General features: G+C 31.0%; 6 protein-coding genes across 15 annotated transcripts; 2 read left to right on the top strand and 4 right to left on the bottom strand.

Annotated features, from left to right (window-relative positions):
• Positions 1-9: 9 nt before the first annotated feature.
• Positions 10-3,463, bottom strand: LOC145938181 (uncharacterized). 3 transcript variants are annotated; one of them, XM_083041617.1, is made up of 7 exons: positions 3,183-3,463; positions 2,625-2,857; positions 2,410-2,517; positions 2,199-2,303; positions 1,883-2,053; positions 420-1,292; positions 10-339 (listed from the first exon to the last, which is right to left on the bottom strand). In XM_083041617.1, the coding sequence occupies exons 2-7, from the start codon at positions 2,799-2,801 to the stop codon at positions 154-156; spliced, it is 1,620 nt and encodes a 539-aa protein (XP_082897743.1). In that variant the 5' UTR covers positions 2,802-2,857; positions 3,183-3,463; the 3' UTR covers positions 10-153. The 3 variants fall into 3 exon arrangements, with proteins under 3 accessions (XP_082897743.1, XP_082897742.1, XP_082897744.1); XM_083041616.1 differs by having other exon boundaries at positions 2,625-2,902; XM_083041618.1 differs by having other exon boundaries at positions 2,410-2,514; positions 2,625-3,463.
• Positions 3,464-4,161: 698 nt separating this feature from the next.
• On the top strand, positions 4,162-8,579 carry LOC145938588 (uncharacterized). Of its 2 annotated transcripts, XM_083042325.1 has the most exons (6): positions 4,162-5,196; positions 5,339-5,508; positions 5,746-5,907; positions 6,045-7,802; positions 7,889-8,243; positions 8,394-8,579. In XM_083042325.1, exons 1-5 carry the CDS (start codon positions 4,941-4,943, stop codon positions 8,234-8,236), a joined length of 2,694 nt encoding a protein of 897 aa, XP_082898451.1. In that variant the 5' UTR covers positions 4,162-4,940; the 3' UTR covers positions 8,237-8,243; positions 8,394-8,579. The 2 variants fall into 2 exon arrangements, with proteins under 2 accessions (XP_082898451.1, XP_082898450.1); XM_083042324.1 differs by lacking the exon at positions 8,394-8,579 and having other exon boundaries at positions 7,889-8,382.
• Positions 8,580-9,286: 707 nt separating this feature from the next.
• Positions 9,287-13,339, top strand: Sccro4 (DCN1-like protein SCCRO4). 5 transcript variants are annotated; one of them, XM_083041837.1, is made up of 5 exons: positions 9,287-9,683; positions 11,047-11,182; positions 11,469-11,835; positions 11,945-12,152; positions 12,244-13,339. In XM_083041837.1, exons 2-5 carry the CDS (start codon positions 11,058-11,060, stop codon positions 12,327-12,329), a joined length of 786 nt encoding a protein of 261 aa, XP_082897963.1. In that variant the 5' UTR covers positions 9,287-9,683; positions 11,047-11,057; the 3' UTR covers positions 12,330-13,339. The 5 variants fall into 5 exon arrangements, with proteins under 5 accessions (XP_082897963.1, XP_082897967.1, XP_082897966.1 ...); XM_083041841.1 differs by lacking the exon at positions 9,287-9,683 and adding an exon at positions 9,740-9,934; XM_083041840.1 differs by lacking the exon at positions 9,287-9,683 and adding an exon at positions 9,962-10,306.
• A 560-nt stretch (positions 13,340-13,899) lies between these two features.
• On the bottom strand, positions 13,900-17,475 carry LOC145938334 (uncharacterized). 3 transcript variants are annotated; one of them, XM_083041834.1, is made up of 7 exons: positions 17,246-17,475; positions 16,510-16,625; positions 16,127-16,368; positions 15,496-15,861; positions 15,220-15,400; positions 14,921-15,139; positions 13,900-14,818 (listed from the first exon to the last, which is right to left on the bottom strand). In XM_083041834.1, the coding sequence occupies exons 1-7, from the start codon at positions 17,340-17,342 to the stop codon at positions 14,576-14,578; spliced, it is 1,464 nt and encodes a 487-aa protein (XP_082897960.1). In that variant the 5' UTR covers positions 17,343-17,475; the 3' UTR covers positions 13,900-14,575. The 3 variants fall into 3 exon arrangements, with proteins under 3 accessions (XP_082897960.1, XP_082897962.1, XP_082897961.1); XM_083041836.1 differs by having other exon boundaries at positions 16,510-16,629; positions 17,246-17,383; XM_083041835.1 differs by having other exon boundaries at positions 16,510-16,629; positions 17,213-17,341.
• A 20-nt stretch (positions 17,476-17,495) lies between these two features.
• L(2)34fd (nucleolar protein 10 lethal (2) 34Fd) lies at positions 17,496-21,061 on the bottom strand. The gene is made up of 11 exons (XM_083041833.1): positions 20,863-21,061; positions 20,719-20,764; positions 20,295-20,509; positions 19,973-20,109; positions 19,616-19,825; positions 19,298-19,526; positions 18,737-19,156; positions 18,316-18,598; positions 17,970-18,213; positions 17,793-17,889; positions 17,496-17,705 (listed from the first exon to the last, which is right to left on the bottom strand). Exons 1-11 carry the CDS (start codon positions 20,926-20,928, stop codon positions 17,619-17,621), a joined length of 2,034 nt encoding a protein of 677 aa, XP_082897959.1. The 5' UTR covers positions 20,929-21,061; the 3' UTR covers positions 17,496-17,618.
• A 437-nt stretch (positions 21,062-21,498) lies between these two features.
• On the bottom strand, positions 21,499-23,787 carry LOC145938490 (uncharacterized). The gene is made up of 4 exons (XM_083042168.1): positions 23,486-23,787; positions 22,528-22,864; positions 22,046-22,303; positions 21,499-21,948 (listed from the first exon to the last, which is right to left on the bottom strand). Exons 1-4 carry the CDS (start codon positions 23,600-23,602, stop codon positions 21,932-21,934), a joined length of 729 nt encoding a protein of 242 aa, XP_082898294.1. The 5' UTR covers positions 23,603-23,787; the 3' UTR covers positions 21,499-21,931.
• Positions 23,788-24,399: the final 612 nt, after the last annotated feature.

Genomic DNA, 24,399 nt, shown 5'->3' on the forward strand with positions numbered 1-24,399 from the left:
TTTCAAACTGAATATATGTAACATAATCTATTTTTACTTACAACTATAACATTTAAATAAGTTTAACTACCGTTTTTTTAAATTCTATTTTTTATTTTAATTAATTTTAAATAACTTGAAGCTAACTTTAATGCCATTTTATCTCTCTCTCGCTTAAATAAAAACTGTGGTATTTGGATCCCAATGATGTCCATTTTTAGTCTTTGCATTATACATCTTACACGGTGGTGTATTCTCTTGCTGTGTTTTAGACACAGTCTTATTTTTTAAAAAGTATTGCGGCGAGTTTATTATTTGTACTTGATCATTATTAGATCGGTTGCCAAAAGGTGTTCGATTCTAAAAGAAGAAAACTGCTTATTAATATTTGCAAACATAATATAACATACACATGTATATGACTTCACGATATAAATTACCTTGAGCATTTTGGTTCCAGGCATTTTATTTTCAGGATTGAAAATCTTTCTCTCATTTGGTGTAACTTTAGCATCTATTTTGGTGCTCTTTTTTTTTTCTACAATATCTTCTTTCTGACAATCCTCTTCTATCTTTATTGGTTTTGGTGAAGTGCTAATCGTGGCACATTCATCAAACATTATAATTATATCTTCTCTAGGAGCTTTTTTTCGCGGTAACTTTTCTACAATGTTTTCCTCCTCCTTACCTGTTATATTCTCCTCCGATGAATCATGCCATACTTCAATTTTATTATCATCCTTTATATACATCTTTTTTATATCATGTTCAATATCTTTGCAATTATCCTTGACTATATCGTCTTCGTTCTTTTCCTTATCGGTCGCAATTATCTGTTCATCTGATATCAATGATTTTTCTTTCTCATTTTTACATTTTGGGTTCTTAATAACTGTAACTTCCTCTTCGCTTTCAAAGACACTTGAATCAGAATCAGATTGTTGGGATGTGCAGAGTATATGTGATTCATTCTGTTGCTCCATATCCAACATTTTCGGGGTTTCGGAAGCTGCGTCGAGTGATAATTGTATTTTTGGAATACTAAGTGATTTCTGAGGAGTACTGATTCCTCGAGACAAGTTTGCCGGATTGTAAATATCCGATTCGTAACTGCCTTTGCGATTCAACATTTCTTGCGATCGCGCCTTTATTAATGCAAGGGACTTTGGCATTAAAATAGGCGTTCTGTTGAAATCTGCAGCCGGAGATCTAGGATCTAATCCCAAAACGATGTAACGTTCCTTATCAATTGGTGTAATAGGTTTTTGACTTTTTGTAACATTAATATTTGGTGTAAAATAATCTGCTCTATCCTATAACAAAATACATTATAAATGAACAACTTTTCGTCGTAAAAAGTGATTGAGTAAGGTGTGCTTGCAAAACAATTTATATACATATATATTTTTTATTTATATATTTATATATAAAATATATAAATATTTGCTTTGCATATTAAAAAATTAAATTGCATTATTGGATATACATATAAATATGGATTAAAATTTGAAAAATTTAATTATATACTACTATAGTTTCATGCAGTATATATGAAAAAAAATATAATGAATTAACACATTTATTGTTAAGCATATTCTAGCTGATTTTCCACATTCATGCTGAATTATTTTATATTTAATAGAATTATTTTATATTAGTAAGATTATCATATATGCACATGTAATCATTTTTAAAATTTTAATAAATATTAATTTGTTTACGAATATACTTTGTTACGTTTTTCTATTATTATTAAACTCAAAGTCATAATCTTGCAAATGTAAGTAATTGCATATTATACATATAGTAAAACATCGTATAATGATCACCAATGACCGACGAGGCGTAAACGGACGGTCACCAGTGACTCTCATGAATGTATTAAATACTAAGTAATACGTACTGAATCTGATCTTTCATCACTATCTATTAATTTTGGTACAAAATGTTTCTTTGGCGATAGAGGTGGCATCACTATGTCCATATCGGTTTCGAGATATTTTTTTTTCTGCAAATACTTTGGGATTGCACTAGGTGCTCTTTTAATTACTGTACCTTCTGGGCTGCACTTCACCTATTTAAATATTATTTATTATTATTATATTATTTAAATATTAGGCTATATTAATTATATGCTTTTTTTTAGAACATAACATTAAAACTGTATAGATATAATGTAAAAAAATTTGTTCTATATCTTGTTATCGTTACAAATTTACCTCAATAGGAGTTCTTGAGATTTCTACTGAAATTGAACGTGGATCGCACAGCAATCTTTTTTCAGGTAATGTTGGTGTACACATACTGCTATCTTGCGCAATTGTCTGTATAAACATATTATATATATATACTTTTAGAATAGAAAATTAAACATATAAAAATTTTCTTCATACACATATATATATATTCAAATGATTATTAATGTTTTACCTCAATAGGGGTTCTTGTGATTCCTACTGAAGCTGAACGTGGATCGTACAGTATCTTTTTATCAGACAATAATGGTGTGCACATACTGCTATCTTGCGTAGTTATCTGCTGCACAATTATAATAATATATTTATATATTTTTTATACAGTATAATACATAGTACAACATAAATTTGTATAAATATATAAAACATAGAAAATTATTAAAATTTTACCTCAATGGGAGTCCTTGAGATTCCTGCTGAAGCTGAACGTGGATCACACAGCATCTTTTTTTCAGATAACGTTGGTGTACACATACTATCTGTAGCCACCTGCTGCTTGACTGCTTGTTCAATGCTTTCTTTTTGGTTTTCATTAGTGTGAAACAACTTGCTCGCGAAATTGCCCATTATTTGTCTATATAAGTGGCCAACACGTTACGAGAAACTTCTACTCTTCTTTCTCTCTTGTGTAAGAAGAAAAAACCAAGTGGACGAGAATAAAAATTCTTCTGTTTTATAATAAACACAGATCACGTACAATAACAAACTACATTTGCAGAAGAATTTACGAGTATCCAGAATTATAAACAAAATATGATTTTAGATAAATATTCCTTCACAAATTATACGAAAACGTAACGAACACGTGAATCTAATGAAACAGCACGAGTTCAAGTCTTTGTTTTCGACGATTGAATTTATTTCAAACTGATCTTGCTCTTAATAATTACTTTCCTCTAATACTATTTATTATTCAATTATTAACATAAACCATATAGCGTAACGTACTTAAACAAATTGCACAACTTGCAGGACGAAGAAGAAATAAGAAATCGGACGTTTGCAAAGACCAACGGACTTTAAATCGCTGTTTACTTTCAAAATGAGATGAGAAATGGGAAAATCAAGCGCTGCCAACATACAAATTGGCCGCGTTCAGCAGAAAATAGGTTCAGCTAAGATGAAGAGAATACACCAATCAGATTCACGAATTTTACAATAGTTGCAAAGCTGCTTTTTCTGCTGAACGTCAATTTGTTTTTATTGATGTTTGACGCTGAAATCCAGCGTCACAGCGTCAAGTGAAAATGCACCCTTACGATACGCCATAAAGATGAAGAAGACAACGAAGGGAAACTCTCTACGCAAAGTTGCGCTGGAAAATTCCGCGATTAGCCTCCATATGTTCTAGGGACTTTAGAGAATGCTCGACTGTGATTCGTCGATTAGCTTACGGCGAGAGGGAGAGAGCGCGTGTCGATATACGCGCGCGTTCGACTTTAACCTTCAAGTGGCGCTGCGTCACGTGGTCGCGCGGCGGTCGGAATTCGGCGGCGCGGAGTGGGGGTGAGAGGTGGGGGGATGCGCGCGCGGCGCACGGCGCACCCCCCACCACTCACCCCCACTCCGCGCCGCCGAATTCCGACCGCCGCGCGACCACGTGACGCAGCGCCACTTGAAGGTTAAAGTCGAACGCGCGCGTATATCGACACGCGCTCTCTCGGTGGCTGATGTTCCATCTACGTATTTTATTACGTCTGTGGGCCGTGTTTTTATTCCTCCTTCCTACTGTTATGGCACGTGAATTTTTCAATCATTTCTATCATTTGAATCATTTGATTGATCAGAGCGAAAGAGATAAGGATTTCTCCATCCCGATATATCGATCAAATATTTGTAGCGTCAGTTTAAGCGTTAATTTAATTTAATCTCATTGTCAGTTGTATATCAAATGTGTTAGTTGCACTTTGTATATACCGGTGAGCGAAGTGAAGTTAACCAGTTACTGTTTGATTTAATTTTAATATAAGGGTGCGATTTCACTATCAATTTGTCGCTAGCGTCTAATTGATCACGTGATCTGATTTGTGACGCTAGCGTCAAGAAGAAAAAGCTTGATTTGTTCAGCTTTCAGAGAACGAAGAACGAGACGCTTGTCATAGTTGTAACTTGGACGCTAGGCTGTTTTCACGCCAGCGTCAACAGACGCTAACGTCAATTTGTTTTTATTGATGCTTGACGCTAAAATCCAGCGTCAGAGCGTCAAGTGAAAATGCACCCTAAGAGAATACACCAATCAGATTCACGAATTTTACAACAGTTGCAAAACTGCTTTTTCTGCTGAACGCGGCCATTTTGATTTTCTCGCGAAAGCAGCCCATGAGATACGTAACTTCCGCTATGCGGTCTACTTTTCCATTTCCGCTCTTCAGTATTTTGATATTTTGCCGTTGAGGTTAGGAACATCAACTTTTCCGAAGACTGTCACGAAGGGTCTTACAAAATAGAAGATCTCATAATTTTCCGAATTTAATTGAATCTATTACGTTGAAAGATATTTTTCATTTTTCTTTGTACAGCCTTTGTACCTTTGTAGAGAAATGTTTAAAGCGAAGATCCGGTTCGAAATCGAAACCACCAAGTTCTCTCACTTTTACGCAATCGCAATATATACATTTATATTGTTCTAAATAATTAATAAGAAAATAACGTGGCATTTTGTCCAGAATTTGTGACAGTAGAACTGAAAGAGTTATCCGTTACAACATGCTGAAAATCTTCAAGTGTTTTCAATGCAACTCGGTCTTTGATCGTCCTTCGCAATTGAATTATCATTATCGAAGTAAACATCTGGGAGAAAAATCTCACGTATGCCAGATATGCGAGAAAGGTTTCTTTCGTAAGGCAGATTTGCGTATGCACTTGAACATTCATCTAGGCACTAACTTTTATATCTGCGAGGTCTGCGGAAGAAAGTTCAATCATATATCGAATCTTATAAGACACTGTAGAATACATACAGGTAAAGTATCGAATATATTAATTATACATAATTTTTTTATATTGATACATAAAGTAAAACAAAATTAACTTGCTCAAAATGTAAAAGTATTAAAATATGATAACTATGAATTTAATAGTATTTTTATTTATGTCACATGCAGGAAGTAAGCCATACGTATGTCTAATTTGTGATAAGCGTTTCACGCAAATTTCTTCGCTGGCAAAACACAAACAAATACATACACCAAAGGACCTTACGCAGCAGTATTGTAATCCTAGTCTTATCAACAATAATTCACAAATCAAGGATCGTACATTAAACGAGAACAAGGTAACAATTCATTATTTTTATTGGTTTTATTTATATTTGTATTATCTATATCACAGTAGAAATTTTGAAGTATTGCAAAGCAATAATTAATTGCTAAATGTCAATGCTGCTGCAAATTTTGCTAAAGAGGTTTCAGTTGCATTTTTTGTTCAAACTAATGCTGATTTAAATACATTTTATTTAATAATACTTTTTTAGATATGTTTCGGAGGTTTATATTTTTTTTTTATTTTTCAGACAATAAGTAATGACATAAAAAATAAAAATCATGGGACACTTTGTATAGAACAAAAATGTATTGGCCAGAATACTGCTATAGTTTCAGATATTCAACAAAATGAAATAGTTTCCAATAAACACAACATTGATGTGGGCGATAAAGCATCTAACAATAAGCAGGTAAATACTTGATACTTTAGATTTAATTATTGTAAAATATAGGTAAAAATATCTATAATATAAAATGTGTATGGAAAGTTTGGAAACTTGAAAATAATTTAACAAAATGATAGTATATCACAAATCGATTATTTCAGGATTATTTCGAAATTGAGGAAAGACTTAAATGCATTAAATTGTCCACGAATAAATCTGTTGTTTCAAATTCTCCTCGAGATATAACATATAATGAACAGATGCAATCTAAAGACATAGCTTGTCAATTTTCTAAAAATAATTTTACCTTTCTATCTCGAGATAAAGAATCACATGCTGAATCGGACATCCATAATGATGAAAATATTTTGAGATTAAATGACTCAGACAATACATATGCAGTCCAAGAAACTTGTAAAGAGACTTCCACAAATGATGTAAAGAATTCATCAAATGTGGAAACAAATTTGCAAATCTATAATTTCAGTGAAGTTTTAGCAAATAAAAAATTTCTACTCAAACAAATATGCAAAGAAATTATTAATGAAAATAGAAAAAGCAATAAATTATTAAATGATGATAATCAATTATATTTAAAACCTTCTGATTTGGAAATGTTGAAATTAAATGAATCGCGATATTGTCATAACACAGATTTGGCTAATGTAAATGTTAATCATGCAATAAAATCCCAACATTCTGAAAATATTGCTGCTAATGATACATTATACACTCCTGTTGCCAAGGAGGATCAAAACCATTTATTGCAACACAATGAAGAGATTCTCAATAACTCGAGTAACGCAGCGTTGAATAATGAAGAGCCAATATTGCGTTTAGTACAGACAGAGACTGGTGAGCAATTTTATGAATACGTAATAAATAATGTAGCGGAAAAAATACAGAATGTTTCATGCGAGAAGGATTTAGAGAATACAACGGAGGAAACTGCAAACGCTTTTGGAGATTGTCAAAAGATAAATTCAAATTTGAAAGAAAGTAATAAGAAGAATGATCACATAGAACAACAATGTTTGGAAGCTTTTACAATAAATAACGAATTTAATTACGCGCAGCTTGAATCTCATGGAGGGGAAAAGAATTTCTCTGTACTATGTCATGGTGAAAATTTCCAACAAAATTTACAAGCCTATAATTTCGAGATTTTGGAATTATTAGAGTCGCATACGGATTTTGACAAATATGTCGAAACGGGCTTCGAAGCGCTTGAAAAATTGAATTACGAAAATTGTGAGAGATTTTTAGAATTGGAAGTTGCCGATATCGGTGTAGAATTTTCAATGCACAAAGAACCTTCGATGGTACGTTTAATTCAAAATGATGGTGAACAGCTATTGGAACTATTGCAGGATTCTCAAATTATCGAACAAGAAAATCAAAATTTCTTACAAGCTACTAATAATCTCAATAGAGACTGTTCAAACGTTTTGCAAGATAGTAACAAAATAACTGATTGTTCCAAAAGTAAATCAGATTTTTTTGCATATGTCGACAATAATATACCATTAGAAGAAAATATTAATAACAATCAAGCTATGGAGAATAACGAATTATACGTGAACAATGGTACACAGCATTTGTATATAGACGTAATTAACAATGAGAATGCAAATAATGATACTCGTATCGAGAAATCAGAAGAACCGAAGAAGATCGCTTTGAAAAAGTATCAATGCTCCGTATGCAACAAAACATTCTCAACAGCCTACAATTATAAGCAGCATATCGGAATACACTTTGCGGATCAGCAAAAATTTCATTGTAAGGACTGTGGAATGTCGTTTGCATGGAAATCTACTCTAAACAAGCATATCATGAACAATCATAGCTTGGATGGACCGCAAAAGTTTGTCTGCGACATTTGCCCCAAAGTTTACAGCACCTTGTCACAAGTAAATGTAAGTCAATCAATATATATGTAACTCCACCTTGTTTTGTGTGTGTATGTAAATCGTAAAAATATTTAATAATTTATTTTACATAGGAGCACGTAAAGAGGGATCATTTAAAGGTGCGCGATCATGTTTGCCTGACCTGTGGCAAGACCTTCTTCAAGAGATTCGACCTAAAGATTCACAATAGAATACACACGGACGAACGTCCGTACGTTTGTGGCATCTGCAGCAAGAAGTTTCATCATCAGAGCCATTTTATTCGCCACAAGCGCATACATTTGGACATTAAACCATACCTTTGCACGGATTGTCCAAAGAGATTCGCGCAACTCAGCTCGTTGAAGGCGCATCAGCGGAAACATGAGCAGATCCATACGAATTTCACGAATTATCAGATCCAGGACGAGGACGATCCTATTGCATTGGTGACATTATGAGATAAAGGTACACGATTATATGTATAAGATAAAAGTCTTGTCTAGTTGTAATACTAGCAGTATGTATATTACAATTTTACCATTGTTACAATCATATTAATATTTTTTTAATTAAAACCATGGGAAACAATATCTATATTTATTTATTTATTTACAGCAAGTTAATTTATAATAGAGATACATTTTATATAGAAAATATATACATAATATACATTATAATGTATTTATATTGTATATAATATATAATATTGTATATTATATGTATATTATATTATATTGTATGTACATTATATTGACATTAACATGGGACCATGATAACAAAGAGTATTCCATAAAAGTAATTAAACTCTTATTGCTTTTATGTACATAATTATCAAGCAAATTAAGGGCTTACATATAGTGTGGTGTTGTACATCCTTTTCTATATTAATCTAAATTAAATTAAATTAAATAATTTTAAAATCAAAGTCGCAGAGTCAAGGACTCTTGATTTCACTTATCCTTATTAAATCTTAAAAATAATTTATTATAATAATTTTGTGTGTATATATTCTTTTCTATATATAATTAAATTATTTTTATTTATAATTTTATTTAAATTATATTTTTCTATAAATTAATTTATTTAAAATTAAAGCCACGTGGTCAAGGACTAAAAAGAAATTTATAATTTTATAATCACTTTAATTTTAATAATTTATAATAAATTTTGCGAAAGAAAATGTAGACGAAATAGCTGTAAAAATATATATTTGCATAAAGGTGCCTTTTTATGCTGACGCTCGACGCTCATTTTTAGCGTCAAAAGACGTCACGTGACCAAAAATAAAGATACCAATTCGTCAATTTTGGTCACGTGACGTCTTTTGCCGCTAAAAATGAGCGTCGAGCGTCAGCATGAAAAGGCACCTTAATATATGCACGATGCAATCGAGCGATATCTCGATAATCGGTAATCGATATACCCTTTCTCGAGCAATCGAGTTCGACAAACGAGATGCAGATTCGCGCTTTTGGCACCCCTGCGAGGAGAAAAGGTGGGGGAAAGGCATGTCGTTTACGAAAACTATAGAATGAAATAAACCGGGGCTCGTCGAGAGAGAGAAAGAGAGAGAAGAAAGAGAGAGAGAGAGAGAGGTTCTCGTTCTCCCGAGCGTGCGGTATCTCACAGACGGTACTCGAAACAAAATTTTCAACTCGACGCGGAGCAAAGCCGAGAATCGATCGCGGGCGTATCCTGTCGCGTGTTGACGACGGCACTATGATCGATATCGTCCCGACCACGCACCGCAACGACCCATGGACGTGAAATTTATGATCTCGACGAGTTGACTTCTCGCCTCTCGTGGGAGCGAAAACACCACAAGACAACGATACACCTGTATACGGAGTATTTCCGAGTGATATTTCCAGTGATTGTGATCCCTCCCTAGGAAGAGAGGATAAGGTAAAGCGAGTTTTCTCTCGCCTCGCGGTTGGTTGGTTGGTTGCTTTCACGCGTCCCTCGCGATTACTATTATTATCGGGAATAATCAATCGGGTCTAATATTACGACGTGACTCACGTCGTCATCGTCCAACATCCGGAGGATTCGCTCCTCCTGTCACGGGATCCTCGTCCCACGCGTATCGTTTCTTGGAGCGAGATCGCGGGATAAATAACCCGCGGATATTCTTCCCCGAGGCGCCAGATAACCAGGTAAACTCTGTAAAATCTCGTCCCCCGGCTAGCCTCGGAGACTGCCGACTCAGCGATCCGACAATTGCGTGATGCACGAATTTAATTGGCGACCCTAACCTCACTTGACTGCGATAACTCGCTCGGTCGCGCTATCTCTCTTTCTCTCTCTCTCTCTCTCCCTCTCTCCTCTTTCTCCATCTCCATCTCGTTCGCTCTCCTTCTCTCTCTGTCTTTCTCTTTCTTCTCGGTCTCCGACACGGAGAGATGTTAGTTTAACGCCGACGAGAGAAAAGTCCAGTTACATATACGTTGCTCTTGCGACTCTACCCGATTGTCTCGCTATAGCGCTTAATTAATTCGCTTGATAATTACGTACGTAAGAGAGGAGCGGTAAGAAGAGCTTAATCGCCTCGTCTACGGGATAACTCTCTGGTTACCCTGGTCCCGTACTTGGATATCGATGAAGCGCGGATTCTCGAGTTAATTTTGCGCCTCGCACATTTCCATTATATTCTCCACGCTTCTCTTCCGCACTTCCGCGATATCGTTCCTCGAAACGACAATAGAGCCCTTTTTTTTTATCGCGCACGGATGATTCATTGATTCGAGAGGCTTAACGCGGCTATATTATATTTATGCTAATTATATGTGCGCACAATTATGTTTCTGTGTTTACATAATGTGATTGTATTACAAATATCACTTTGTATTTTTCTCGCTCCAAGTGTATCCTCTATGTTCGTTTCTTTTTTTTTCTGCCTTCTGCAAATCTGTTTATGTTTCTACAATTTGTACATTCGTCTGCAAACGCGAGTTCGCAGCTTGTAACGAAATATTTTATTTTGTAAAATTCTTATTCCAGAAAAAAAAAACTTATTTCCGCGACGACTATTGACAAATTTAAATCAATGATTTTATCACATTGATATAAGATATGTAAATCAACTTGTACGAAATTTCTAAATAATTTATTCTTGTAAGATTTTATGTATAAACTGTTTAACATGAATATATATGTAATGTTTATATGTATATATAAAATGTTGGAAATAATAAAGTTGGAAACTATGGATTATTTTAATAAAGGATATCGCACATTCAAGCGTAAATTTCTAATTTTTGTATTCCAGCGGACAGAGGGATGCCACGTAGCAAGCGTAGAGGACCTTCTAGCACAAATCATACTCCTATTGATATGTCAGTATCTGGCGCACATGAAGACAGTTTACCTAGGCATCCTTCGAAACGATTAAGACATACCTCTAGGTAGGTTTCAGACTGTATCTTTTATGTAAAAGTATTAATACTTATTACTATACTCATTGGATATAAAGTTACTTGTATACAATATAATTGTACATTTTGACGAGATTTTATAGTCGCATATAAAAAAATTGAGAAATTATTAACGTTGAGGATAATATTAACATTTAAACTATATTCATATTTTTAATTATTGTATTGTAATACTTCTTATTATTATACATATGTGAATTATACAAAAGAGGCTTATAACATATTTTTTCAAATGTATGAATTTTTTTGTACACAGTGCCAGAAGATATACAAAAACTGACGATATATCCAACGCGTCGACGTTTTCCCAGAAGCGTTGCATGACTTGGTTTAGAGAGTATACCTCCCCAGACGATCCGGATACTCTTGGGCCGGAAGGGATGGAGAAATTTTGTGACGACATCTGTGTAGAACCCGAAAACGTAGTAATGCTCGTTCTCGCATACAGAATGAACGCTCGCCAAATGGGCTTTTTCACCCTGAGCGAATGGCTGAAGGGTTTCTCGGAACTTCAGTGCGATTCTATTAATAAAGTACAACAAAAGCTCGAGTACCTAAAGAATCAATTAAACGATCCACACACGTTTAAGGGGATTTATAGATATGCTTACGACTTTGCCCGAGTATGTGCGATGTTATCAAAACACGCAGATATATATCATGTGTACAAATAGAGACATTTGAATAACTCTCTGTACAGTGTTCCTAATTTGTTTCACTTTAATTTTGCAGGACAAAGATCAACGAAGTATGGACATGGATACCGCAAAAGTAATGCTGCAACTACTTTTGGGGAAACATTGGCCATTGTTTACACAGTTTGCTCAGTTCCTAGATCAATCCAAGTACAAAGTGATCAATAAGGATCAATGGTGCAACATATTAGAATTTTCACGTACAATCAATCATGATTTATCTAATTATGATTTAGACGGAGCGTGTAAGTGTTCTTGCAAGAAAAATACTTATGCTGACTTTACGAAAAGATATCTCGCATACATTTTCTACTATATAATATATGATTCCTTTAGGGCCAGTAATGCTCGACGAATTTGTTGAGTGGTTAAAAATTCAACGAGGCGAGGCATCGTCATCGATAGAAGCAAGAGGCAGCTGAAAGATCTTGTAAGAATAGTCCATTGAAATAAGAACAATTCGTTTCTTTATTATGATATTCTGTTAATAACTAAATTTCTGTTCATAAATCGTAATCTCGCAACACTTCAATTATCGTCATTCGTACAAATTTTTTAAATTTTATTTTCTTTTTGTTTTCGTTTATTAAGAGTTAATAATAATGCATTGTAAGTAGCTTAATATGATTTTCAGTATCTTATACTGGATTCGGCGGAAAATCCTCGTTTAATGTCGCTCTCAGTTATTTATCACCATTTACAAATTAATAATCCAGGATTTGTTGCAGAAAAACTTGTGATTAAAAATAAAACTATTTTGATAAGAGAAAGATTTACTTGTGCAATTTGTAAAAATAATTTGAGATATAAATTCAAGGATAAGTAAGTTGGGATATGACTTTGAAATTGTGTAATGTTTAAGACAATGATTGCCATTTAACTTCCAGTGATTGTAGGCTGCGCATTTTATGTTGATGCAGATTATACGCTCTTTTTACATTATTTTCTCAATAACATTAGGTATATCATTATTTAAATAAATCAATAAAAGCCATATTTTTATAAGGCTTTCATTACATGACTTTCACATTCCGCGTCATTAAATTAATATCGAAAATATATCTGTATAGTTATAAACTCACAATTTTTTAACAAATTATGTTAATTTATTTTCAACTTTTTATATATCTATGTTACAAATCTTATGTAATGCTGACATTTTCTACAAAATTTAGGTATGTATAATATTGTCAATCGGAAACATTTAAGAATTACGTGAATATCACTAAGTAGAAATCATTGGTGAAAGAAATAAGACATACATTATGCAGGTGCTGCTACAATGTTTAGTATTCCTAAAAATGGTACCACAAAGTGTCAATATCATGCGCTATTTAGTCAAAATTAAGTATAATTCCTGTAAATGCTAAAATTATGGATGTACATTAGACTAACGAATTCTTATTAAAACAATAATATTTATTAAATGCAACTATTTCTCGATCTTTACCGATATCACAGTTTATGCTTTATTAAGAAGGAAGTAAAATTTATTAACAAGAGACTTATTTTGTAATTATTCACGTACAAAAGTTTCCCTGTTAATACGGGGGGGAATCTAGATATAAAAATAGCATTGTTTTATCCAGTAGTATTAACCATGTATGTATCTAAATCGACTATTATCTCGTTCAATTTTCTGCGACCATCTCGTATCTCAAGTTTTCAAGACTTAATATTTCGAGTCACACACATTGCCAAGAATTTTTGCGAAGATTTCGAGTATGTGTGTGATGGTTGTATAAAATAACTATATAAATTAGTTTGATAAAAACTAACGCAACTCACGTTTGCATAATGAATTTATGAAACTGATATTTAAATTTATATATGTCAATATAAATTCACCTGTAAATCAGTTTAATGAAATGTAAGGAGATGCAAATAGCAATCGACAATATTGATCATATTGATTTTCATTTAATTTTTAATGATAATTCGGGAATATCTGTATATTTCTGAATATTTGAATATTTTTTCCATACATATACCTCTATTATTATAAACGATTGCAATTAGTATATTAACGACGCATATAACTTTTGCATTTCTCTCATAGCCTCTAAATACAATAAATACAAAATTTTTGGAAGATATTCATTGAGTATTTGTAGATTTACATGTTGCAAGTAAGTTAAAAATGTGAATTATAATTCGTTCCAGTCTGTTGCAATATTACTGCCATCACTGGAGAATGTAATGTATTGGATGATATAATGAGGAGTGAATAAAATACCTTTTCCAATATTTCGTTTATCCTCTTTGATTGCTGTTCTTGATTAAAACATTATGTCATAGAGATGTGTATATCAGAATCATATAAAAAATACAAGAAATTTTGTTATTAAATTTCTTGATCTATATTTAACAAAGCGCATTTTTTATAATATTGTAATATACAATTATTTACATATCACATATATAAATGCTGGTTATAAAAGTTTTAGGTCTAAATAATTTATCTAAATAAAATGGATATTGATAATACATTTTCTACAAATATATAAATATGTGCACAAATAATTGTGTTATAGAGACAATCTATATATATCTTGAAAAATTGCTCAATGCATCTTGTTCCATGCATCTTGTAACACAATCTCGATTAAAAACGCTATATATATATATATATATATATATATATATATATATATATATATATAAATAATTATAAGAAAAATTGACACTGTCCTAAAGTAAGGACAGAAATACTGCCGATAGTGAGCAGAGAACACAAGTATTTACCTTTGATAGGTATTCTGAACAATTTAGCGCTCATCTTCAGAGAAGACGTATATAAAAGTATACTGTCGAGATCTTCTCCTGGAGTAGTTTGATATACGAACGGCCGAATACGTATCTCGTGTCCTACGGCTCGGATCATGGAACAAGCATTTGTTAAGCGTGCAGCCTTAAACAAAGTAACATATGTTAATGAATCTACACGAGAGTCGAGAAGAATGATTAATGCGATAGCATGTATATAGTTATATAGTGATGCAATATATCTCACTTGTATAAATGGAGCAACCGATATCAAGATCCATAATACAACATTCATCACATTAACATACGTGATTGGATACATGTCATTCGTATCGTTGATATAGTATTGAAATAGCCATACGATACCCGTAGCAGCCCATGAGAGATTGACTATAGTATAGATGCATACAGCCGGGCCTAATCCGTCATTGAAGTATTTCAACAGTTTCTTAAATTCGTCGATGTCCTGTAAAGTCACGCGAATGAAAGAAGGAAGACTTTTCTTCGAAGTAAAGGCGAAAGATTATCGGGTATGAATCAACAAACCCTCATCCAATCGATGGGTAGCAAGATATGCTGGAGCAACTTTCCACGTAGAAAATAGAGATGCGACATTAACAGCTGTCCTTGCAAGCAATAACTCGTTATAATGGTTCCCTGAATCATATCATGCCATAAGGTACAAATGACCAGGAATACTTTCAACACTATCCTCACTTGATATGGACTATGGTGTAGAAGAGATGGAACATGAAAATAATCTCATTAATCTTTCGCAGCAACATTTTTCATTCTGTGAGCAGATGTTAACAATTTAGCTACCTATTCTCCACCCACTGAAACATTATATTTCCCTTTGCCATCTGAATATTCACTGTAATCAATGCTGTGATCATCCACACTATGCTCAATGCTATGAATAACCATAATATGTGTACAAGACGCTTCTGATTGCCCCGATTTATCTGATTCGAGGAGAGCAGAAACGCTCTCTCCATGAGATTTTGCAGCTGTTCGTTTTCTTTAATGCGAAACAAGTATATCGTGTACAGATACGCGACTAGATGTAATATACTTGGGATCAAGTAGCTGAATATTACATTTCCGTAACAGGATGGCTGTTCTCCACCAACACTCATTAAATTTTGCTCCTGCACTAATACCTTGTAACAGAATCCACGATCTCTCCTGCAAACCAGCAAACGTATCTATTTTATTTTAGCATACACAAATTATCTATTCAACAAACAAGATATTCTAAGAATAATATATTGACAATGAGAGAGAGAGAGAGAGAGAGGCATATAATTACATATATATATATATATATTCTATTGATGAACTTCTTTAATATTTACATTTTATATCAATAAATATTTTATTTCTTTTACGTATATTATTCTTATAATATGTACAGAGAGAAAAGCATGCGTGAAAAAATAGATGATATTACCTGAAACAAGCCATATATTGTAAAACGTATCCAATACATATAAATATAGTGACTTGAAGAGTATGAAAATTCGCCAGAATAGAACATCGTAAGAAATGGTCAGAGTCGTCGCTGCTGGTTGGCCTTAATCCCATTACACTTAACAATCTCAAGTATGGTCTGAGTATTTTGTGTTTGCAATAATGAAGTATCGCTGATGTACTGATAAAGTTTTCATAATCCTCAGTGATTTCGTCCACCTGCTGCATGTAATGGACAGATCATTTCAATTTAAAAGTTTTTATATATATATATATATATATATATATATATATATGTTGCATAGAATTTAATCAGATAATTAGAACAAGATAGATGTATTATTAAAAATTATAGCTACTTACAGTGCTTTGGAAAGGTGTTGTTATACTTGTTAATACTGAAGGGGCAGAGACCTCTGTACCTTCTTCATGATTCTGCTGAGGTAGATCTTTACCATTTTTAGGCTTATTATTAGATTCTATCTGCAATAATTTCATTATTGTATTATATATGTTTTTTGTTATAAATTATGTATAATATAAAAACAAATTTACTTACACACTTTACTTTATTAATTTTAATATCTTAGAAACAATTACATAATAAAAGTTCAATTTCAAAGATAGAAATATATCGTAAAAGAGATGAATAAACTCTTGAATGAATAAATAATTATAAATTTACAGAGAGAGAATATTTTGAAATTATAGTTTAATCACATTTTATATAGATAAAATACAAAATAAATTCACTGTTTTGCTTATATTAAAATCAAAACAAATTCTTGTTAATAATGTTTGTAATTAAATATGTTCAGAGTATTAAATTTTATCAAGAAATGAAAAGCTGTATTTCCGTTATATAGTAAAGTGGTAATAGAGTCTCTCAAACTAATCAACTTTATTTTTTATAAATTTGTTAATTTTAGCACCAGTCATATGTTCTGATGTTAAAATTGAGAACTTTGCAAAAACTAAAGTTGATTTAATTTGGCTTTTAAAAGACTCAATTGTAACAGCAAGACTATACATTCTATTGTAATTTTATTTATTGAAAAATCCTTACTGGCCAATCAAAATAATATAGTTGGCAACTCACCAACGCCATTTGGAACTCCTTGATCAAGGAGCACACACACACTACTCTTGAAAACTTGAAAAGAAAATATTTGTATCAATAGAGACATGTTTGACATGTGGCTCACTCTAGCACATGAATATAAATTATATCAGTTTTCTGATAACATTTCACCTTTGCTTGGAGATATCTATGCATTTTCACACACTTAATTGTAAGCAAAAATTATGAGTTCGCACAGTAATATGACGCATTAAAGAAACGACTAGATAAAAATTTTTATACATAAAAAATGTTATATATAAAAATTTTATATATTTATAAAATTATTTACAACATTTACAAAAAGATTTAATACAAAAAGGCGTTTAACGTTAGCGTTAATTTGTAAACACTAATGTTTCTTCTTGAAAATACTTCTTGCAGGTCGTAACACATTGTATTCTTTCCGATGATGTTTCATTTCCATGGGTCGTTTTCTCTATACAAGTAAAAAGAAAATAGTAATAAAATAAAGAATATGTTTCTCGGTATTATTTTATTCTGATTAAAATATTAATGGACGCACCTTTCCAACGGCGAAGGTCATCTCTCTACTACCACGTGAACCAGATACTTTAACATTATGCATCTCTTCATTTTCTAATCTCTCGCCAAATGTCGCTCTGTGGAACATTGAATTTTAAATGAGGGTTAAAATGCAAATGCTTATAATATATAAAGAAAAATAAGATAGCATATTTACTTGTTCTGTTTCTTTCTCTCCAGTCCACCCTCCTGGAACTTTACATCATTCTTAATTTTGTCTACTTTCGTTTCATTGTTTATAATCGCATCATTATCTTCGTCATCACTCTCTTGCTCTTTCTCTCTTTCATTTCTTTTTATTAATCGATAATTCTTTCGCACTTCTTTAACCCAAACTTTATCATCGTCTGAACTATCATCGTCAGGACTATCGTGTATAAAGCTTTCATCCGAACTATTACCTTTATGCAAAGAGAAAAATAGTTTAGTTTAATGCATAGTTTTTTATATATATGAAAAAGAATTTTCCCTCATAAAGAATGTAGTTTTGAAATTTTTATTACCTTGAGGTTCGTCTTCATTAGGTTTATCTTGTGCCTCTTCCTCTTGTTCCAATTGTTGCTTCAATTTTTTAGCTTTAGTCTTATCAAGTTGAGAAATAACAGGATTTAATAAAGCAAATTCCTCAGAATTTTTATCAATTTGGAATTCAGGATTGCTAAAGAGAGCTTTAAATCGCTCGTCTTTCAATATAATAGAAGATGCTTGTTTTTTCTTATTTTTAACACTTGTGTTATCCATTAGTTTCAATGCCAATTCTTGATTCACATTTGGTAACTTTTGTACCTGTTTATTCCAAAAAGTATGTTATAAAAATGCAAATTTTGATTTTTTTTTTTAAGTATAATAATATACACACAAATACAATTGAAAATAAAAAACTTAACATATACTAAATAAACTCAAAATTAAATTAAATGGTACCTGTACTCTGCTGACAGCTTCCTCTTTAATCTTCTCGCGGATTCTTCTTTTCTTGTATTCTTCAAATTCAAATGGTTTCATTACATCTCTTGTTTTTCTATACAATCGTATGTCTACAAAGTAACCATGCATATAAGCCCTGAGTAGATTAGTGCCTTTCAAATGCAAAAGACCTAATTCGTCCAATTCCTTCTCGGTTACAAATTTGTAATCATCATAAATAATATCATAATTCAATTCTTCCAATTCTTCTGTAATATTGTCGAGGAAACTGCACCAGTAAGGAGCAGGTCCAAGACTGGGAATGTAATATATCTGCATCTTCCTAGTTTCATTAGACATCAGGAGCATCCCAGTGTTTGGTATAACACACAAATCATTAAAGTCATATTGAGCTTCTATGGAAGTATAATTTTTTCCCTGAAATTAAAACAGATAATTTTAAAATGAGATTATAATTTTAGGCTACTTTAAACTAAATCATTATTTTGTAGATATATTTTGTAGATTGTTTTGAAATTTCAACAAAAACATGCAAAGACTGAAAGAAACTTCACTTACAGTATCCTTCTCCCATATCTTTACAATGGAACTATCCATAGAATAAACAAGATCCATCTTTTGATGAAACTCTATAGATTTGATTGGCAATTCATACATATGATCTTTAACCAAAAATGGTTTACTAGATCTTATGTCAAACAATAGTACTTGCCCTGTTGAAGTGCCAACTCCTAAATTCAAACCTCCTTGAAATTTCAATGCCGTAATAGCAGGAACTGTTTCTAGTCTAACAATAATAAATTTATATGAATTATATTTGATGAAATTTGGGAGTTGTTTGATGAAAAAGGATGAAAGTCTATTCTTGTATCTTACTTGTCTTGAGTAATACAGTGTAAGGCACAATCAAGTACACCCACTCTATTCCTTACTCTTGGATCCCAAGCTTCGACTTTTCCTTCCTGAGTGCCAACTATGAGTAAGTGATGCAATGGATTTATTTCACATTTATTTATCGATGTCGCTTCCGTTTCAAACGGTTGCAGAAACTGACCACGTTCAAGATTTACTCTATATATCTTATTACTGCAAAAAGATAACAATCATTTTCTATTGTATTTCAAAGATATATTTACATTTTAAATATATATATATATATATATATATTTACTTAAGTAACAATTATAGCATAAATATATATATATATGCAATGTATAAAGTTTTTGAACTGACCTATCGCCTACAATAAAAGTATCACACGACGGAAAATGGTATTTCATATCTCTTCCAAAATTTGGTACTCTAAGCCTATGATATCTCCCATGAGCAGCATGAAATTCAACATGACGATCACAGTGTAGAAATATTAACTGAAATAAGATATAATTAATATAAGCAGATTCTTTTGATAATTTAAAATTATTTTACAAACAAAAAAATTATTCTGCCAAACTTTTATTTACAGAATCAAATTATACAAATTACAATTAACTGAGAGTCAAAAGTTAATTTATAAAATATATATATAAAACTGTTCTTAAACATTCATACTTACTTTACTATAGTCATCCGATAATATTTCAAAAGTGACCACTTCAGAATCGAAACATCTCTCGAATTTCAATGCCAAATTATTAACATCAAAACACTTTACACGTGGTTTGTAAATGCCTGTTACAAGAATATGCTGCTCATCTTTAGATACCCTAAGAGATGTGCTCACACCAGGCATGTCAAAGTCTTGTATAAGATCGATACGTCGTCGTATATCTATTAATAAACAATTACAATATTAAATATGTTTAGTAAAGGCAATCTTTTTTTTAAATATAAAATTACGACTTTTTATAGTACACATTTTGTTCTATAGTCTATATTTATTGTATATATTTATATATATATATAAAATATACTATAAAAAATTCTAAATATGCATAATTTGATAAATTATTTTACACTAATTAATAATTTTCTCTTACCGACATTCTTCTTTGACAAACTTCTTCTCTTTCGCTCGGACAACCACTATAAAGCATTAAAATATACATACGATTAGATTCTATGTCTAACCTAAAACGACTTGATGCGAACACATGTATATTATGATAATATGATAATTTTACCTCAGGGAGAGATTTCCCAGCGCTAAGGTTGTAAATTTTTATATTATTTGGTGCGGAAACCTGCATCTCTCAGTCAGGATACAGAGACTTTATTTTGGAAACGTGGAAACACGTGTGGGATAATTTCATTTATTATACAATAGACTCGACCTCGACACGAACAGACTGTAGACTTCAGTCACGTGATAAGGAGCGAGTAGTCGAAACTTTTACGAGTTTTATTTGAATGAAAAGTATAAGGCTCTCTAAATGGGATAAAGAAAAAACAAATGTGATGAATTTTAATCTTAATATGTAAAAAATATATATATAGAAAGCGTGTTGTTGCATTCCAAAATACGGACGAAAATGCAATAAATCCAATCTAATAATGGAAAATAAAAATATATATTTTAAGGATAACTAGATGAATTATATTTAAAAAAAAAAGAACATAAAGATTTTTATTAAAATTAATTTATTTATAAGATGTTATAAAAAATATATAAAATAAAAATTAAAGAAATTTAATTTTCCTATATCAAATAGCAATCAAACAATAAAATTAAAAACAAGATACTATACATATTTGTATGTATTGTACAAAGGTTTCATTGTGTAGTTACATCTTTCACAGTTTTTATATCACACAAATTAAAAATAAAATAAAAATAGATATTACAAAAGTTTCTCACATAGAACTTATAACTTTTAAATATAAGAACATAAAGAATATGACTATATATGTGTTTGGTACGTCGTTAATTAACTTTTAAGCAATAACAAATTAAATGTCCATTTCTTTCTTTTACACATCTGATGTAAAAATATAACAAAATCTATGTATACTCTTTCTTATGCTAAATTACAAACAAAATAAATAAATATTACAAAAGTTTCTCATATAGAACTTCAACTTTTAAACACATGAAGAACGTAAAAAACATATAACTATACATATATTTGGTATACACAGATTGTTAATTAATTTAGGCAATAACAAATTAAATGTTCGTTTCTCTCTTTTGTGTACCTACGTTATGTAAGAATATAAAATTCTATATCTACATTCTTTTGCTTTTTAATTCCATTACTCCTTTTCTGATGCTAAAATATTACAACAAAAGATATATATATTAAACAAATTAAAAAGAAAATCACAATTCAGATTTATAACTATAAAATAATTAAAACATTTCTTTACTTTCTTTTTTTTCTTCCTCTGATTCTTTATCCATATCTTCTTCTGATTCTTTATCCATATCTTCCTCTGATTCTTTATCCATATCTTCCTCTGATTCTTTATTCATTTCATCCATAGTATCATAAACTAGAGAAGCTGAAGAAGAAGCTGAAGAAGACTTTTGCTTCCGTCCACTTATCATGCTTTTAATCTGTAGAAATGGAATGATATCTTTGACTTTAAATTTATATCCTGAGTTCTTTAGAGGCTCATAAACTTCTGCAAATATATAATTATTCACATATTATACTTGCAATAATTTCAATTACTATTTACATAAAGAATAAAGATAAAGAGAACTAAGATTCCCAATAGTTTATAACTGTTTTAAAATTTGCCAATAGTTTATAACTGTTTTAAAATTTGCACTATAAAATATACAAAACTGAAAAATAGCATTATGTATATAAAACAACTTACAAATAAAATTTATTAAAACATACCTTTAAACCGTGTTATTAAATCAGTTGTACATATTTCAGAAAGTACAGTTAATATGTTCTTATGGATATCCTTCTCTTCTTCGATTTTCTTTTTTAATATTTTTATTTTACATTCTATTTTTTTTTTCTCTTGTATTTGTAGTTTTTTCAACTTTTGCATTTTTATTTTAAACATTTTTATTTGTCGTGTTTTCATACTTAATGCTTTTTGGTATTTTTGTTTTTTGTTTTTTATACTTTCTTCATATTGCAATCTCTCAGCAATGCTTGTTTGTACTTTGTCTTCTAACATTGCAATTTTATTAAATAGATTTTCTTCTTTCTTAGCTACACTTTGCTGTAACAAGACAAACAATCAATGACAAACAAATCAATGTTTTCTAGATATTGCAAGATCAAATATAATATTTATTATATATTAATTATATTTGGCACAATCAATTTTTTAAACAGTATTAATATATATAAATCAAATATTTTTAATATTTAATTGATTTCATAATGAGTTGTCATTTGCTATATCTACAAACATAGCAAAAAGTATAATGTTAAAAAAAGTTACAACAAATTGGATTAGTCAATCAAGTTTTTGTAAATTGAATAGATAATAAAATTTTACTATATTTCTCATATATGAACTATCTGTACATGGATATACTATATGGTTCTTCATTCATGTATTGTCATAACATATTGTACTTTAACGATATGTTTATACATATTTGATTACACATGCATATAAAGTTCGTAAAATATATATATAATATATATATATATAATATATATATATATATAATATATTGTATAATTTGCAACATACATATTTGTAAAAAAATATACTAATTTTCTGTTACACATGCAAGAAATTGTGTTCATTAACATTAATTTAAATTTATTGACATCTATACGAACAATTTAGATCATTAGAATTAATCTAAATCTTTACATTCTTCCTTACCTCACTTTTGTTAGTATCAATATGCTGTTTGTTTTCCATTGTTGAAACTGGATCCATGACATTTGTTTCCATTTTATCACAAGGTGTTTTCGACCGTGTCATTATTTGTCGAACCATCTTATAGACAATTAATGCAAAACAAAATCCTCTTATATACTTACTACAGAATATATGAGTTATGATTCTTGTAGGCAAATTTTATGTAAGAAAAATATGAACATTCTTCTACTTCTTCAAGTTTTCGTTTTTTGCAGCAAAGACGTAATACGCAAAGACGTAACATTTTCAAAACAAACGATTGAATGCGGTACGAAAAGTTCACGAATATAAAGGCCAGAGCACAGACTTTTGCATAACGCATATGCATAAGAAATTTGATTGGTCTATAAACGTATGCATAAGAAATTCAACCAATCGAATTTCTTATGTATATGCGTTATGCAAAAGTTTGTGCTCGGGCCTTAAAGTTGCGAAGCATGAACCAATTAGATTAAAGAATTCTTTACTAACTTTGTTTTGATTGGTCAATCAAATGCTTCGAAGCATCTCCTCGACCATCTTGCACTTTCTTTCTTCGCTCTTTTTTTCTCCAATGCTTGAAGTACATCTATTTCATTCCAAGTACAGAAATTTCTAGAGATTGCAAGCAAAACGAAAAAACAAGTTGCCAATTGGTTGTTATGCGAGAAACTTTCTAGAAATTCTCTATCGTATCGCGAATCGATATATCGATACGTTCGAAAAATTTATTGTCCAATAAATATATTATTTTAATATCTTCTATTTTTTAATTATAATAAAAATAATAAATATTAATGATATATCTTTTTTAATTATATTATAATATTTTCTATTATAATTGCACAAGCGCAATCAAAATATTAAATGATTTCCTTATTATTTACGTAGCAATA

The sequence above is a fragment of the Prenolepis imparis genome, unplaced genomic scaffold (assembly GCF_030444845.1).
Source record: "Prenolepis imparis isolate NDT839.2.m4 unplaced genomic scaffold, iyPreImpa1.0 SCAF_7, whole genome shotgun sequence".
Lineage (NCBI taxonomy): Eukaryota > Metazoa > Arthropoda > Insecta > Hymenoptera > Formicidae > Prenolepis > Prenolepis imparis.